Source organism: Silurus aristotelis, assembly GCF_946808225.1.
Source record: "Silurus aristotelis genome assembly, chromosome: 21".
Classification (NCBI taxonomy): domain Eukaryota; kingdom Metazoa; phylum Chordata; class Actinopteri; order Siluriformes; family Siluridae; genus Silurus; species Silurus aristotelis.
Window position 1 is genome coordinate 14,714,942 of NC_139594.1, and position 18,166 is coordinate 14,733,107.

The window sequence follows — 18,166 nt, forward strand, 5'->3', positions numbered from 1 at the left end:
AAATGACATGGCTGGAAAAGTCAGTCGATGCAGTTCTTTTGTTCATATTTACATTTACATTTACTGCATTTGGCAGTTGGCATTCGCCCTATCCAGAGCGACTTTACAATTGTCTCATTCATACAACTAAGCAGCTATGGGGTTAAGGACCTTGCTTAGGGGCCCAGGAGTGGCATCTTGATGTGGCTGTGATTTAAACTCATGACCTTTGAATCCAAACTCCAACGTCTTAACCACTAAGCAGCCACCTCCCATAAAATGTATTATTGATATTAGAACTCTTCTAAACACTGTTCTCTTTATTTCACAGGCTATTTATAAGATGGTGTCGTCTGTGATGAAGATGCCAGACGACGAGTCCACACCAGAGAAGAGGACGGATAAGATCTTCAGACAAATGGACTTGAACAATGACGGTGAGATACGAACCTATGGCTGACTAGAGCTTTTGTTTGTCGTACACTCCTCATTCTCCTCTCTCATTCTTGCTCTCTCCACACAGGTAAGCTCTCTTTGGAGGAGTTCATAAAAGGGGCCAAGAGCGACCCGTCCATCGTGCGGCTGCTGCAGTGCGACCCCAGCAGCGCCTCGCAGTTCTGAGTCCTTTAAAAACCAGGCGATTTGTGCATGAAGGTTTTCGTCTTTCATTGTTATTTGTGCTTCAGACGGAAGAGTTTTAAGAGAAAAAAAAAGTGCATCAGTTTATACTTTTAGTTTCTTTGAAAAATGGACACACATACATCCTGAAGAACAAAGACAACACCCACAAAGACGTCTTCTGATATGTCTGCTGCGCTTCGTTCGTCGGAGGGCTCGATGGTGTTTCGCCACCATACTGTAGCCGCTCGGTTTTTGGAAGGAAGGACCCTTCCTTGGATATTGTGCATGCACTCTCACTCTTCCCTGCCCTCAGTCTCTCGTCCCTATGGCTAGCTGTCATGGTTTTATTTCATTCTCCTTTCTTTATGTTTTCATATAAATGTGTATATATCTATATATATACACACACACACAGTATAAACACGTATGAAACATATTAGGAGGCTTGTGTAGATGCCTTTTTCCTCAGACAGTATTATGTAGCTCAAGTATCCAAATCCGTAAAAAAAAAAAAAAAAAGAAAACAACTCCAGTATATGCAGAAAGTGGACTGGATGTCAGGATTTGTTTGCTTATGATTTTTAATTAAGTACAAGATCCCACTGTTTCCATTTCGCTTGGTTTTTGATTACTATGGTTTTGTACATATGTATTGTTTTCTCCAAGGTTATTTATTTGTTCTCTCTTTTTTTTTTTTTTTTTTTTTTGCTTTGTAGTGTTTTATCTTTGATTTCATATCTGTGAAATCATCAGTGTTCTATCATCTTCAGGCCTGCAGCAGTGATCTCCCTTTGAAGCAAGGTTGTCTCCGAACTGCAGATCTGAAGCGTACGAAATATTCTAAGACCGTATTATAATAAGATTCAGTCTGGCGTTCCGGATCCGAAGCTTTATCGTATGGGATTTGCATCAGGCGAAATGTTTCGAAGTGTTTGGAATCAGACACTTGTAGCACATGCGATACGAGGCGCCTCTGTGTGTGTATGAATGCGAGTGTGATGTGCGCATGATTTGTGTATGCGTGTTGACTTTATAGTATCACTTTGTGTCAATTTTGACGTAATACTGTTTTTGAGCCCCAGGTTTAAGTGGCAAATCCCCCTACTTCAAAACAAATCCAATTTCAGGAATACATTCGACCCAAAATCTGAAAGAAATGTTCATATCTAGCTAATCATTTCTAGAATCTGACTTTGCATTCAATTCATTATTCTCAGAAAGTCTGTGCTTTATATAAAACGTGCTGCCAACAGTTTTGTATTGATATTGTACTTGAGATTTCAATTCCCCCAATTTTTTTTCTTATTTTTTCATCCCAACCCCTAATTTATTTTTACCCTGATTTTTTTTTTTTTTACTGCTCTACATTACTACACTATAAAACAGCAAAAAAAAAACTTTCTTTATCCAAAATAAGATTTTACCGCAGTGAGGGCGTATTTACACTCTTGATTGAAGCTTCAACTTGCTCATACTCGGTGTCACAACAACCAAGAGAAAATTTCACCTCCCCTTCTGCAACGCTTTAATCCACCTCCTACGTTATTTTTTTTTTTTGTGCATGGTAATGGAGGTTTGTTTATTCTCGCATTACCGAGTACCATGTACCGAGACCATACACGCCTCTGGTCCTTTAATGCAACTTCTCTCTATTTTTTTTTTTTTGTTTTTATGTTGCATGAACAACTCATGTGAAGACATCATGATTGCCCCTCACCCCCATCCCTTATTGCTAAAACTGATGACAAATATAACTGTGTTTCAAACTTTGTCTGGAGGTGTTTTCCATGATGCAGAAAAGCAGAGGGTTCCTACAAATTCCATTTCAAAATTTCATACTTTTCCAGACTCAAATATGTAGACTTCCCTAATGACTTTAAAAACCATATTTAAATAATGATTTTAAATGCTAACTATAACGTGCGTTATTTTACAATCTCTGATTGTCTCACATTTTTAGTCATTTAGTCACAAAGTCAATAAACCGTAGAAAGAAATGACGGAAGCGTCTTACGTTTTGCTCATGAGCTGTACAGGGACATGAGAGTTTTCAGACATTCTTTAGACAACTTTTGGGAAACGATTGAAAACGAGTGTGCACGCGGAGCATTTTAAGCGGGAAGTGGGAAGTTTATTAAGGAGACATCCAAAGCAAAATCTACCCGACCAAAATAATACTTTAATCTGTTTAGGACGGCATTTTTTATTATTTAATGCACCAAAATAATTTATATATATATATATATATATATATATATATATATATATATATATATATATATATATATATATATAAATAAAAAGCAGGCATTGAGCATAACAATACTTTTTTAATTATACACCATAATTCAATCTTTAGTTTTAACACACACACACACACACACACACACAGAACAGAATCACATTTGCCAGGCAGCAAGTTTCTCCATCCTTCAGTTTCCTCCCTTCAAGTACAGCAATTTAATTTTTCAATGCAAATGGCCCGGTGTGTATTATCAGTGAACTCGTACGGAAAGCACCACTTGTGCACAGACGTTGCACTCCGGTTTCATTTCCTTCCAAACCAGCGCACGAAACGGACCAGAGTTTGGTCAAAAGCGCATAATTAGATCCAGAAGCTGGCCCTGTTGAGTGAGGCACGGTTGAACTGTGACGACGTTGATCTGAGCTGCGCCGAGCGGCTCGAGCTGTAGGGCCATGACGCTCGCAGCAGCTCATGCTGTTCTGGGGGACGCACCAGCTCACGGTCTCTATGGTAACGGCAGGGTGGTGGGACATGGCAGGGGAGCACTGGGGGCACAGCTGCTTGGAGGGTCTTCACCTGGAAGAAAACACACACACACACACGCAGGCTTACAGTACTGCTGCAGGATGAGTCATACATCACTGGCTGTGTATACGCCCAATTTCTCAAAACACACACACAATCACTATTTAAAAATATCACAGCAAGCTAGATGGGGTCCATCAGGCCACTCATCCTTTCTTTGTTTGTTTGATTATTAAGAATCAAATCAAATCACATTGACGGGTACCTACCTCCAATGTCTATATTTGGTACATAAACGTCTCTTCAAATGACACCCCAAAAATGACAATGTTTTCTGAAGCAGCCCAGAGTCGTTTTAATGCAACCGTTGTAAGGTTTAATGTTACCAAACGCTCTTTACGAATCCAATTTCGCAAAATGGATTCCCGTTCGATTAGCATTACGTTCTGATGGCGTACGCTAGCCACAGTGACATTTGGAGATACCCATGATTGCTCTTTCACATCTGTTGTGCTTCAGTGTAGGGAAAATGCAGGTCGGGCCAAGGGCAACGATACATCCAACACGGCAATCACGATGATGGGAAATATTCTCCAGACACCCCCCCCCCCTTTTTTCCCCCCTCTGAAATGAATTTGTAGCCAAAATTTGTGTGAAGCCAAAAAAAAAAGTAATGAAACGTGCACTTAGGCACACACAAAATATTACATTTGTGTGCCAACTTGGAAGCCAATTGATCCAAGTCATGGGTTCTAAAGTGAGAAGGTCTAATCTCTGCTAAGCCACCCAGAGCTCAGAGCTAAGAAATCAGTTTGGCATCATTCTCCAACAAATCATGAAAATGTCTACTGCGTTCATTAACATGCTAACGCCGTTAGCCTTTTTTTTCCTTAGATGTTTGCCAAAACAGAAACTAGAAAATGTAATTAAAGTAATTAAAATGTGATTATATACACACACACACACACACACACACACACACACGCACACGCACACGCACACGCACTAATAGAAACTGTGATTGATTTCATTGGTAAATCAAATTGTTAGCAATTCTGGCTCCATTAAACACACACAGTTCATTTTCTAATAGTTGCTTTGCAAGCACATGGTCAAAGCTGTGCCTAAAAGTAAGCAACCACAATCTATGCATAAATGAGGAAAGCCCTGGATTGCTATTAAAACATACGGAGTGGGACATTTCTGTGGGAATGAAACTTGCTCAAGACAACCAATAGCCACACTATACTGACAAGCATAGCGACGCCTGACTTTTCCAACTATTATGTGGTTCTTCCCCAAACTGTTACCACACACTTAATATGTGATGTCTTTGGATACAGTAGAATTAAATTATCCCTTCACTTGAACTTGGAGACCCAAATCTAACAAAGTAAGATCTATGAAGATATGCTTTACATGAGTTGAAGTAGGAGATCTTGAGTGGCCTGCTATAAAGCTATAGACATATAAACCCTGCTATAGACCTCACCTACACCAGTACCTGAGTTTACTTAAACCCTTGTGGCTGAATGAGCACAAATCTCAACACTCCAACATCTGGTAGAATTTGTACCTTTTTTTCTTTTTTCTTATCACCACATCAGCTTTTATAGCAATGTTCATAGCGAAAGCTAGGTTCAGTTATACTATTATAAAACTCAAGAAGTTGTTTAAAAAGATACATTTTTGCTGAAAAAATCTTAGAATAAAATTTTGATTAACCTAAAGAAAAACTATCAACAGAATAAAACAAGTTTCTCAAAGGGGTATAAGTATTACAGTAAGCAAAATATGCTTAATGGACATTGGATTTTGACCGGATGGACATTTTGGGGAATTTTCTCCTGATAATAAAGATTTGTGAGTTCATTTTGAGTGTTCTATCGTGCTTTGTGTAGATTGGTAAAATGAAAAATCATCTAGTGGAACATCTTCTAAGAGATTTGGAGGTTATTATAAGAGTAAATAGGGACTAAATGTGCAATGGGATGTTCAAAAAGCACATACCAATCTAATGTTTGGGTGTCAACAAACTACCCTCTATATAGTGTATATTAACTGCAACAATTTCAACTGCTGTTTTAAAATACCTCAGGATTATAATGAACAAAACATGAACAAATTAATATCCTGGAGTTTTGTAGGTTGTGCCCTTTCATGCTTCATCTGGTATTTCCAAATCCCAACTCCATATTCTATTCATTAAACTAATACTCTAGATAACAATAAAGGTCCTGCCTGCATTCAGAACTTCAACATCTAGGCTTCTGTAATAAAACGGGTTTACTAAGCCTAGAATTATAACTAAGATCAAATATAAACTTATAAACAGATATATGATTAATATGTTTCTACTATCCAAATGACAAAACGTGACGTGTGTGTGTGTGTGTGTCAGCCCCCTAATTTTACTGAGAATGATCCAAAATAATGTGTATTAATAACATAAGGTTCTTCTCCTGCATAACTACTGACTCATAAGTCAATAAAATTATTACAAGAAATCATAATTAAATTCAAGAAAGATGGTGTAATCTAGTCAGTGAGGTTTTGTAAAAGGAATTCTGCATTAGATTGTGGTTTGAATGAATTTTTTTTCCAGTTTTGAGTCATCTATAATGTCACTGCCTCTAAATATGACCTTCAACAAGAATAAAACCATCATGTTATCATATTGTACAGTTTAACAGCTTAAGCATGAACAGAAAGTGTTACACACCGATCCAGTCTCGCAGTGCATGCTTGTTTCGCGTCGGATGAAAGAGACGGCCGCGGCACAGCAGCGGCCCGAGATCACCATCTCCACCACGCTCATTACAATCAGCGGCACCCACAGGACCAGAGTGGTTCCCTGAGAGCACAGAGAGGAGGAGACAGCTTACTGCATTCGTGCCCACACATCGTAGCAGGGTTTGATGAAAAAGTGGTCAATATGTTCTAGCAACAATTTAAGCCATAGTGCTAGCAATCAGCTCGCCGGGGGATCGCCAACATGAAGTGAACAGAAGATCATTTCGCGGTGATGGAAAAAAACGCTCTCGAAAACAAGAGTCGGCGTGATTTTGTGCAGAAGGGCTGCTGTGAGAGAACACAATTTGTTTAAATCAAAGGTTTTTGGAAAGCGGAGACAAGATGAAGAAACAGAATGGGGAAAATGACGAGAAAAGGAGAAGAGCGTTATTCTGTGTTCTTGAAGGATCAAGAGAAATTCCATTCACTTAATGTGGTAATACAGTACGTCAAATAATGGACATAGCGACAATGCAGTTCAATAGCAATCATGGATCTAGAAATTTCAGAAATATGTGCACCCTTTGTAAAAATTACATAAAATTAATAACACACGTAATGAGTGAAATCTTCAGCATACATCATCATACCATCTTTAAAAAAAGGTTCTAATCTTTCTCTAAGTTACACAAACGTACAAAGCAACTAACACTATGAATGTGTGGATCATAAGAATTGAAAAATGTAAAATAATAATAATAATAATAACAATAATAATAATAATAATAATAAGCTAGCCTGTTATTCCTCCAGGGGGCAAAACAGATCAATAAAGTCAGTGGCATATTTTCAGATTAATGACAAACTGTGCTAATGATTTAATGTTCCTTTAACAAGCTGAAAATGTGTGCTCCATGTTTAATGACAATTTTTATGCCTCAAGAATATATCGATCAGATAAATACTGAGAAATAAACCTATAGAAGAGCAGCACTCAGTCTGCTATATATTTCCTGCAATGACTGTTTTAGGATAGCTCACTTCACATTGGACTAAAAATGATAGAAGAAAAAAAAAAACTGTGAGAATATGCATTGCATTTGTAACTCTTTGCTATTAGTAAGTGTTGCTATTTGTGTATATTTTATATGCATTACTGGATACACATATACATACACACATACATACACGACTTGGTAGGACTATTATTCCAACCACTAAGGACAGATTCATAAATAACCTGCCTGATTTATCTCAGTTTCACATTAAACCCATAACTGCTGATCATCTTGATGAGATGGCGAACAACATAGACCTTATCCTCACTAGCACTTTAGACACTGTTGCCCCCATCCGGTTAAAAAAGGTTCGAGAACAAGCACCTGCACCTTGGTATAATAGTCATACGCATGCCCTAAAGAGAACAACACGTAATCTGGAGAGAAAATGGAGGAAAACTAAATTGGAGGTATTTAGAATTGCGTATAAAGACAGTATGCTCAGCTACAGACAGGCGCTAAAAGCTGCTAGAGCTAAACACCTGAGCAAACTCATAGAAAATAACAAAAACAATCCCAGGTTCCTTTTCAGTACAGTCGCTAAATTAACAACAAATCAGGGATCTGAAAAATGTGTTCCATCACAGTTTAGTAGTGAAGACTTTATGAATTTCTTCACTGAAAAAATAGATAACATTCGAAAAACAATTGTGGCAGTTCAACCTCTGACAGCATCTCCCGACACAATCGTACTTACAACCCCACAACTACACTGTTTTACATGTATAGGACAGGAAGAGCTGTATGATGCTATTATGAAAGCTAAATCAACAACATGTCAGTTAGATCCAATTCCCACTAAACTACTGAAGGAAGTGTTATATACAGCTGGTGAGCCTCTTTTAAATATTATTAACTCCTCACTATCGTTAGGTCATATCCCTAAATCCCTCAAGTTAGCAGTTATTAAGCCCCTCATTAAAAAACCTAATCTGGATCCAAGCACGCTATCGAATTACAGACCAATTTCAAATCTCCCATTTATGTCTAAGATTTTAGAAAAGATTGTCGCTGCCCAGCTATGTAACCACTTGCAGGAGAACAATATCTTTGAAGAGTTTCAGTCAGGTTTTAGGCCCCATCATAGCACAGAAACTGCTCTAGTTAAAATCACTAACGACCTGTTTTTAGCTTCAGACCAAGGCTACATCTCCCTATTAGTTTTACTAGATCTTAGTGCTGCGTTCGACACTATAGATCATGATCTTCTCCTCGATTGCTTACAGAATTACATCGGTATTCAGGGACAGGCATTAAGCTGGTTTAAATCCTACCTGTCCAATCGTTACCATTTCGTAGATTTAAATGGAGAGCTATCCAGGATAATGCTAGTAAATTATGGCGTGCCACAAGGGTCAGTTCTGGGACCCCTGCTTTTTACAATATACATGCTTCCATTAGGAAATATTATTAGAAGGCATGGAATTAGCTTCCATTGTTATGCTGATGATACCCAGCTATATATTTCATCCAAACCAGGCGATACAGCTCAATTAGCTCGCATAACTGAGTGTGTTGAAGAAATAAGAGATTGGATGACCCATAACTTTCTGCTATTAAATTCTGATAAAACGGAGATTTTGCTCATCGGCCCAAAAAATAGTACACAGAAGCTCCAGCATCTCAGCCTGCATTTAGACGGTTGTTCTGTAACTACTAGTTCAACGGTAAAAGACCTGGGAGTTATTTTAGACAGCAACTTATCTTTCAAAAATCACATCAATCAAGTTACAAAAACAGCCTTCTTTCACCTTAGAAATATTTCTAAGCTAAGAAATATGTTATCTATATCTGATGCAGAGAAGCTCGTCCATGCGTTTATGACCTCTAGAATAGACTACTGTAATGCATTACTAGGTGGATGTCCTGCATCATTAATAAACAAGCTTCAGTTAGTTCAGAATGCCGCAGCAAGAGTTCTTACTAGGTCAAGAAAATACGATCATATAACCCCAATCTTATCGTCCCTACATTGGCTTCCTATTAAGTTTCGAATAGACTACAAACTACTGCTACTCACTTATAAAGCACTAAATGGTTTGGCTCCCATGTATCTATCCAGTCTCTTAACACGCTACAATCCGTCACGTTCCCTGAGATCTCAAAACTCTGGGCTTCTAGTAGTTCCTAGAATAGCAAAGTCCACTAAAGGCGGTAGAGCATTTTCACATTTAGCTCCTAAACTCTGGAATAGTCTTCCTGACAGTGTTCGGGGCTCAGATACACTCTCCCAGTTTAAGTGTAGATTAAAAACATATCTTTTTAGCAAAGCCTACACATAACACACATCACACACATCACATCATAACCTTGTGCTCCAGAACATCTGATCACATGCACATTATCAACTTGTGCTGTTAATATCATGAACAGCAGCTACGCTAATTCCTCTCCACTGCTTCTCTTTCTCTCCCCATCCCGAGGCATCCTGAGGTTTGGCCAGCTCCAGTCACGTCCCACCTCGTGAAGATTATGGACCTATGGATGATCATGGAGAAGTAGATGCCGAGTGTTTAAAGGCCCTGGCATGGAGAAGCTGATGCTGGATCTATGATGATCACAAATTGTTCTGTATTGTTGAAAGATTTATGACCAAACTTTTGATGTCACCCATATGAGGATGGGTTCCCCTTTGAGTCTGGTTCCTCTCAAGGTTTCTTCCTCATATCATCTAAGGGAGTTTTTCCTTGCCACTGTCGCCACGGCTGCTCATCAGGGACAAACGCACACCATTCACCTTCACTGTTGTTTTCTGTAAAGCTGCTTTGAGACAATGTCTGTTGTGAAAAGCGCTATACAAATAAACTTGACTTGACTTGACTTGACTATATAGACAAAAGTTTGTGAAGACCTGATCACATGATTTGTATGTGCTTTTTGAACAGCCCATTCCGTATTTAGTTTCCTTTTACTCCTATAATAACCTCCACTCTTCTGTAAACGTTCCACTAGATTTTGGAGTGTGCTTGTGCTCATCAGCCATAAGGGTGTTAATAAAATCAGTAGTGATGAAGGTGAGTCAGAAATCCAAATCATATCAAAAGGTGTGCTGTAGATCAGGTCACCCAAGCTCTTTCAATTCAGCCTATGTAAAGAATATCTTTTTGGAGCTGGGCACAGGGGCATTGTCATGCTGGAACGTTTTCGAGTCTTGTAGTTTACCTAGAAGGGAAAACGTTATGCTACAGAATCCAAAACACATTGTAAAGAATCTAGAGAACTTTGAGGTGGCAGTTTTGGGCAGAAGCACACACACACACACACACACACTGCAAGAATGATTTTGTTAATGCAATGTAGGAATGTACCGTTTCCCCTCTAAATAATTCTGGGTACAAATGTTGTCCCAAAGCAATATCCAGCAAACGCATTTAGAGAGACTGCAATGCAATTTACTTTAATAGGTAATAACCTAACAAAAAATAAAACAATAAAAAATAACCTTACTATTAGCTATAATGCAACCTATATTTTTTTTTCTCCACATAAAGGAGAAAAACAAAGTAAATCACCACAATCTCCACAGTGGTTTAAAACGTTAGCAAACATTTACTTCTACCATGTAAATATGTCCAGCCAGAGGCACCCTACTTTATTCCCAATTTACACCCACGATCAGCAGATTATTTAAAGAATAAACATGGATTTACGTTAACTCTATCAAAAAAAAAAAAAAAAAAAAAAAAAGGATTGCAACAATATAATGTAATTTCTGGTTAGTTGTCTTTCTGTCCCAAAGCAAATATTATTATAGTGATATACTGCATTGCCAGACTATTGTATTGTATTGCCTGATTAGCAACTCACATAAATTCGTGTGGGGTCAAACGGACACTCAAAAGTGATGCTGAAGTAGCTCATGTCATCAGGTAAGTTGCAGTGGAGCAGAAGGCCTTTGGTGCCGTTAATTAACGTCCAAACCAAAGCGACCAGCAGGCCGACGACTGAAGCAGCAGCCAGCGTGCCCCCTACTGCACTCAGCATGCATACACCCCACATCTACACAAACACAGTACAAACAGATCAGTGAGACGGCCTTCTCCTTTTTTTGATCTTTAGATTTTTCTAGAACAAGGGAAAAAAGAACAAAGATACTACACTTGTATGTTAAACCCTAAGATTAACACCCACCGCGTTAAGCCAATAAGATACCAACACTGCCCTAAACACCAAAATAAAATTAAATATACAAATTAAATTATTTACCAAAGACAATTTTGACAATCCTACTTTTTTTTTCAAAACAAACTGTGTGTGTGTGTGTGTGTGTGTGTGTGTGTGTGTGTGTGTGTGTGTGTGTGTGAAGCAAACCGGTTTTATTACCTCTGTATTTATAACAAAAGTTCACTGTAGAAACACTTTTCTTTGCATTTTATGAGGTTTTTTATTATTTTTTTATCTTATTGTCTACATTTGATTATTGTAACCTGTTTTTTCCTCATTTACATCCAATAAGCAGCAAATTTATGAAGCAAATATGCTACATAAAGCATTGCAACTTAGGTACTTTACTATTAATAACTCATATGAACCACTACAGGGTGACCCCACAAAAATAATTAATTATTAAATAAAATAAAAAAAGCACCTTATTTAAAGGTAATTTTAAGGAAAAAATTCAACCATCTTCAGGTCAGTAATTTTCAACTTCAATCAGAATGATTAATGACGATTAAATATATATTCAGATGATGTTATTGAAAAGTCAAAAAGGGCAATTTGAGATTGCTATTAACATGCAGTGGACTGAGGAATCACTGAAAGCAAAGATGAAAGTGTGAGATTGAAAAAAAGAAATTGATGTGCTTTCGGTAACGAACTATATGGCTTGAACAATCAGAATGAAAATAAATCAGAATGGGAATAGCAAATTTCTCCATTCAGACTTACCAGGACTCTGTTCTCATTTCTAGAAAGGACTATAGTGAGCACTCCGTTCAAGATTCCCTGCAGAGACGTTAGGGAAAGCAATGCACAAGATAAAAAATCAAACTTATTGTGCTGTAGCTGTAAAACATCTATATTTCCATTGTTGTATCAGTGAAATACATTATTAGGTAAACCTGAATTTGTAGGAACATAGTGGTGGTTGTTTGTAAGCATTTAAATATGGAAAAGACTAAAATATTGTCTAAAATAATGGAAATTTAAAATTTCAAAATTAACTAAACTATATGGACATTTGGGAGCCAAATCAATACAACAAATTCTTCTAATTGTCCTGAATTCATCCAGGTCACACTGCCCAGGCCAAGAATGTTTGTTGACATATATTAGTGCTCAGTGCGTAGTGATGCAAGTGTGTGTTTGCACTGGCATTTCTCACCACAAGACCGGCTGCTAGAGCCAAAATGTTGGAGATGGCGTACTCCAGTGTCTGGGTGTTGAGGCTGATATGTCTCAACACTGTACCATGGACCAGAGCCGCCAACAGGAAATTTACATGACCCACCAACACCATACACAGGCCCATCTTCATTAGAGTCTTGGTCTGCTGCAGACTAACACAGGACACTCCTGAGACAGAAACACAACACAAAGACACAAAAACTGTTTACACAAAAAAGAAGTTTGGAAACACCTATTTTTTATGGATTTTGAGAAACATGTTTCTTTCGATTCTATGCAACAAACTAGATAATACAACAGTATAAATATTTTGCCCAAACAAATATATAAATGTGCAGATGTTAAACCTTTTTAATGAAAAATCCTCCCTAAGCATGAATAAACTGGGGCATCCAGACAGTTCATTTCTCCAGCTGAAATGCTTTGCCATGCCTCTTGTAAAACCTGCCAAATGTGTTCTTCACTAGTTGGATATTGCTTTCTGACCTTGTGATCCAGATCATCCCAGATCAGTTAAATAGGATTTAGCTGCGGTGACTGGGCAGACCATTCCATGTTAGAGAACACCCAAGCCCACTGTTTGCTCGCTTACTTAAAGAGGTTGGAGGTATCATTCATGGCATTTTCTTGTTGCTGCAGGCCAGACAGAATTACATGGTGTTAAAGATAGTAGCCATGCTAGTTGAGGATTCCTTTTGCCTGGAATCATTCTCCAACCCTCCCGCCTTGAAATCAACCCCAAACCATTAAGCTTCCACCTCCATGTTTGACTGTGGGTTTGATGCAGTCTGATAACATCTCTCCTATTCTCCAGCTAACACAAGTTCTTTTGTTATCGCAAAACATGTCTCATTTAGACTTTTTTTTATTCATTCAATGTCCAGTTCATGTATGTTTTTGTCTTTTATCTAGATTGTTCGATTTAAACAAAAGGAGTATGTGTCTCAAAAACCAAACAAACACTGTATATACACCAATCATGCATAACATTATGACATTATAACATTATGAGCAGTGAGTAAATAACACTGATTATCTCTTCTCTCATGGCACCTGTTAGTGAGTGGGATGTATTAGGGTGCAAGTGAGCATTTTGTCCTCAAATTTGACGTGTTAGATGCAGGAAAAATGGATAAGCGTAGAGATTTGTGCGAGTTTGACGAAAGCCAAATTGTGATGTCTAGATGACTGGGTCAGAGCATCTCCAAACTGCAGCTCTTGTGGATGTTCCCATTCTGCAGTGGCCAGTATCTATCAAAAGTGCTCCAAGGAAGGAACAATGGTGAAACGGCGACAAGGAAGTTGAGGTGTGGTCCAATACAACAGATGAGCTTCTTAGTTCGAAGTTAATGCTGTTAATGATCCATGGGTCAGAACAGTTTTGGCAGCAAAAGGGGGACCGACACACTATTAGACAGGTGGCCATTGTATAGTGACCCATGGCTGTATGGATCACTAAAACTGCTCTTCTAAAATTGTTCAATATTTGAGCAAAACCTGTTCATGTAAAAATAGCGTTCATTTCCTTCAAGCCAAAAACAGGCCCCAGCTATGTATTCACTACAACTGCAATGAACATCTTAAGAACAGTTCACTATTCACAAAGGTAAACTTATTGTGATACATGAAACATTACAGATGAATCCAGAAATCACTTTAATAATAACTTTGTGCCAGATCATGGATAGAATCAATAAGCTGAGGCCTCAAACACAAACTGATGTTCTCCAAAAGAGTTCTCCTTCTAGTGACTAGCCATCCTGCTCAGTTTACTTCGTAGCAGTGTAAGGATGCTTCACGTTCACTTCTGGGACATTCCTCTGTAGTAAAAAAAGATTTTGTAGCAGTGGTGGCAATCACCTCAGAAGTTAGATGACTTGTTAGGTTTAAATATTGGTCTCTTTGGTAAGTTAGCAGCATTGTCACTGAAAGAATTAAGATACCACCATACAGCCATCTACATGCTTTTACTGAGGAGCGGGCTTGTTGGGACATGTGGAATATGAAAGATAGGTAACATGGGAAAGGTTTTTCAAAGTGCACAAAGCCTCCCTCCACTACTGCCATCTGGAGATCAACATGAGGTATTACAACAAGGTTCTTCAAAGTTAACACCATGCTCTGCCTTAGCCCAGGTGCAGCAATCATCTCAAAAACACCATTCCATTCAGTCCGAAGGGCGTCAGTTGTTCATGCAACACAGTTTATCATCCAAATGATTCTCACCACCATGATCAAATTAGGAGGGGTAAAATAGAGTTCCTGTTCTCTGTGGTCCTACAAATCATAGCACATAACAGCTAGAGATTCTTAACCTCCTGAACTCAACTGACATCACTGTACTGTACTGGAAAAAATGTAGAATGGGTGTTTTTGGCAACATTCTAATGAATGCATGCAAACACACAGAAGGTATGCAGGTCATATTCACTGCTTCTGGTGCTTATCTTTTTATTTTGGAAAGCAAACCAGTCTTGCAACTCAAACACAGAGAAATGAAAATGCCCTTCGATTCCAATGCAATTCAAACTACCAGTTTTAAAATTTACATGTACGACCTATCGAACAGCAAGCATACATAATGTTATCTTTAGTGATTAGTTCGAAATGTAGCTATAAACTGCTGTGACTTTTTACAACGCTAAAGAAAACACCTGAACCCTAAAAAAAAACAAAAACAAAAACAGATCTCTACTTCTTCAAACATGAAGTCGTATGTGTAAATGTATTCACCCAGGCTTATAACAACATGAAGTTCAAATGAATGCAATTGAACTGGTTTGTTGTTATATACACAGAAGAAACCTCCATTCCAAAGACAGTAAGAAGAAGGTTCAACAACTACCTAGTCATGTTTGAAACCTTTCATTAGAAGGTTCTTTTTATCAGAAATTTGGCACATTATCTCCCATTGTCTCCGGCGATCAACTGCTCAAGCGGCGAACTACAGAAACACGATTTAGAACAGAAAGTTAGAACAGTAAGTCCAGTATTGATCACACAGTGAGGTCAGGGTAACGATGCTGCATCACAAATGTCATCTCAATTAATCATTATACACAGTGGCATGGTGAGGTCTTTAACCTTAACTGGGAATGTTCGGTTTTATGATGGGAACAGAAAGGTTTCAATGAGTGTTAGAGGAAACCAAAGCCCTGGGATGTTCTGGAATGTTAGAAGAGAATAAGCATTCATTTTGGACAAGTACAATCATGGCATGTGGAGCAAAGTGTCCCAAATTAATCAGAACACAAATGCAGCATTTCAATATTCTGCTTTATCATGATGGGCAGCAATCTGTTTAGAAATCCAAACCCATAGCCATAAGAACTATTTATTTATTTCTGAGTGCACTCTTAAGTTGTGTGGTTTATCCCCAAATTACTGATAAAACCACCTCTAACCTGACTTCATCTGAGCTGCCAGTCTGTGACAGTCTATAACACATGTACCTGGTGCTCACCTGAGTTATCCATTCGATCCTCCGTCTTCAGTGGTCTTTAGGTCAACCTCAAGTTACACACCGAATTCAGGCACGACGACGCACATTTTACGGAACGGTTCACTTGGCAGGATTCACACCTACACCGGTTTAAATTCAGCAGCTCCAAAAAAACGCAATAGGTGTACGCAGCCGAAATGCGCATGCGCACTAAGACGCACTCTTTTTAAACAGCAGGTATGAAAGCACAATATGTTGACTTGTGATGTGAAATATATCAATAATATAAATAAAAAATTCCTGTGAACTTTATGAAGAATTAGTTTATTACTTGATAAAGTTTATAATTTGCTCATACACAAAAAAAAACTCGATACATTTTTTTTTTTTTACTTAAAAATCTGTTAAAAATGTCAAATATTTAAATGTATATATTTATGTATGGATGTATTTTTTGTTTTTTGTTTTTATAAACGCTTTTAGTATTCAATAATAAAACAAAATCCCTACAGATTTGGAAAATGACTCTTTTGAGTAATTTGAATCATTGTACAAATGACTCCTATCATTGACTCACAGGCTCATTCGACTCTGGGGTTTTATAGGATTTTCGTTGTTTTCCATTAGTAAAGTACATGGCACATTATAGATTAAACAAAGTGTGTGATGAGGGCATAATAATACTAATTATAAATCTTCATGTGACTTGATACACTCATCTAGCTAACTATAAATAAAGGATATGTCCACATTTATAATCAAATGTTAATTTTAGTTGAAAATTGATTAATTATGCTTTTCGTGTCATTAGGGAAGTGTATATATCGTTTATCTTTATACCCCCCTTAAACTCCTCCACCTTCTTCACCTCTTCTCCCTGCAACCGCACCACTCCACTGCCTTCCCTCTCATTCACACACATGTACTCTGTCTTACTCCTACTGACTTTCATTCCCCTTCTCTCCAGCGCATACCTCCACCTCTCCAGACTCTTCTCCACCTGCTCCCTACTCTCACCACAAATCACAATATCATCCGCAAACATCATAGTCCACGGAGACTCCTGTCTGACCTCGTCTGTCAACCTGTCCATCACCACTGCAAACAGAAAAGGGTTTAGAGACGATCCTTGATACTGTCCAACCTTCACCTTGAACCAGTCTGTCATTCCTACTGCACACTTCACTGCTCCTCATACATGTCCTGCACCACCCTCACATACTTCTTTGACACACCTGACTTCCTCATACAATACCACAACTTCTGACCTTCTCTATACTTCTCCATCAATATTTTTAAAGCAAATAATGCATCTGTGGTGCTCTTCCTCATCATAAAACTATACTGTTGCTCACAGATGGTCAACTCTTCTCTCAGCCTGTCTTTCATTACTCTTTCCCATAACTTCATGGTGTAACTGATCAACTTAATTCCCCTGTAGTAACTGCAGGTCTGCACATCTCCCTTCATACACTCATCTAGCTAATTAAAAATAAAGGATATTTCCACATTTATAATCAAATGTTAATTTCAGTTGAAAATGTATTAATTATTATTTTTTTGTCATCAGGAAAGTGTTCATCTATCTTTTATATTGCATATAATATTATTCTTATTATTCTTATTCTTATTCTTATTATCATCTTTCCCCTTATCGTAATTAAGTTTAAGCACCAGATCAATTGCAATGTAAGAGGAGGACAAACTGATATTTGAAGAGGGAAAATATGGGGGAAAAAACAGGACGTGCAAACTTAAATGCACCCCAAACCAAGTACCGCTGCTTCAGTTTGCTTTAGGTCAATTAAGTCAAGTCAAGTCAAGTTTATTTCTATAGCGCTTTTCACAAAAGACATTGTCTCAGAAATCAACAGTTAAGGTGAATGGTGTGCATTTATCCCTGATGAGCAGCCATGGCGACTCCAGTCCAATTAGACAGGACTGATCTAAGTAGTAACTGGTCCTTGTGCACAAACTGCACATATCTGGATATTAAGAATAAGCACAAATCCACCGCTCACCACAAGGTAGAGAATAAAGATTTGTAAAGTACAATGTAGCGTACTGAATACTAGAGGGCGCTGTTTTCATGTTTTAAAACTTTTTTTTACTTAAAAAAAAAGAGTACGAGTAAAGTAATAATGACTGGTTTGATTTATTATTTTAAAAAATGAATTACAACAGATCAATTTAATAACAATAATAATAGTAATA

At 37.9% G+C, this 18,166-nt stretch overlaps 2 protein-coding genes and 1 long non-coding RNA gene across 6 annotated transcripts in view; 2 read left to right on the forward strand and 1 right to left on the reverse strand.

Annotated features, from left to right (window-relative positions):
- hpca (hippocalcin) overlaps positions 1 to 2,366 on the forward strand; it is a 52,445-nt gene extending 50,079 nt beyond the window's left edge. For both annotated transcript variants that reach the window (XM_083523845.1, XM_083523846.1), the window contains exons 4-5: positions 311 to 416; positions 503 to 2,366. In XM_083523845.1, the coding sequence (XP_083379971.1) occupies positions 311 to 416; positions 503 to 600 (204 nt within the window). In that variant the 3' untranslated portion in view covers positions 601 to 2,366. The remainder of the gene's footprint in view (positions 1 to 310; positions 417 to 502) is intronic.
- A 544-nt stretch (positions 2,367 to 2,910) lies between these two features.
- On the reverse strand, positions 2,911 to 16,289 carry tmem54b (transmembrane protein 54b). 3 transcript variants are annotated; one of them, XM_083523813.1, is made up of 6 exons: positions 15,974 to 16,277; positions 12,488 to 12,678; positions 12,052 to 12,108; positions 10,969 to 11,160; positions 6,093 to 6,224; positions 2,911 to 3,421 (listed from the first exon to the last, which is right to left on the reverse strand). In XM_083523813.1, exons 1-6 carry the CDS (start codon positions 15,984 to 15,986, stop codon positions 3,206 to 3,208), a joined length of 801 nt encoding a protein of 266 aa, XP_083379939.1. In that variant the 5' UTR covers positions 15,987 to 16,277; the 3' UTR covers positions 2,911 to 3,205. The 3 variants fall into 3 exon arrangements, with proteins under 3 accessions (XP_083379939.1, XP_083379941.1, XP_083379940.1); XM_083523815.1 differs by lacking the exon at positions 6,093 to 6,224 and having other exon boundaries at positions 15,974 to 16,289; XM_083523814.1 differs by lacking the exon at positions 12,052 to 12,108 and having other exon boundaries at positions 15,974 to 16,282.
- Positions 3,438 to 6,042, forward strand: LOC310716579. Its single transcript, XR_014530634.1, has 2 exons — positions 3,438 to 5,508; positions 5,790 to 6,042. It is a non-coding gene; the product is annotated as an uncharacterized lncRNA (long non-coding RNA).
- Positions 16,290 to 18,166: the final 1,877 nt, after the last annotated feature.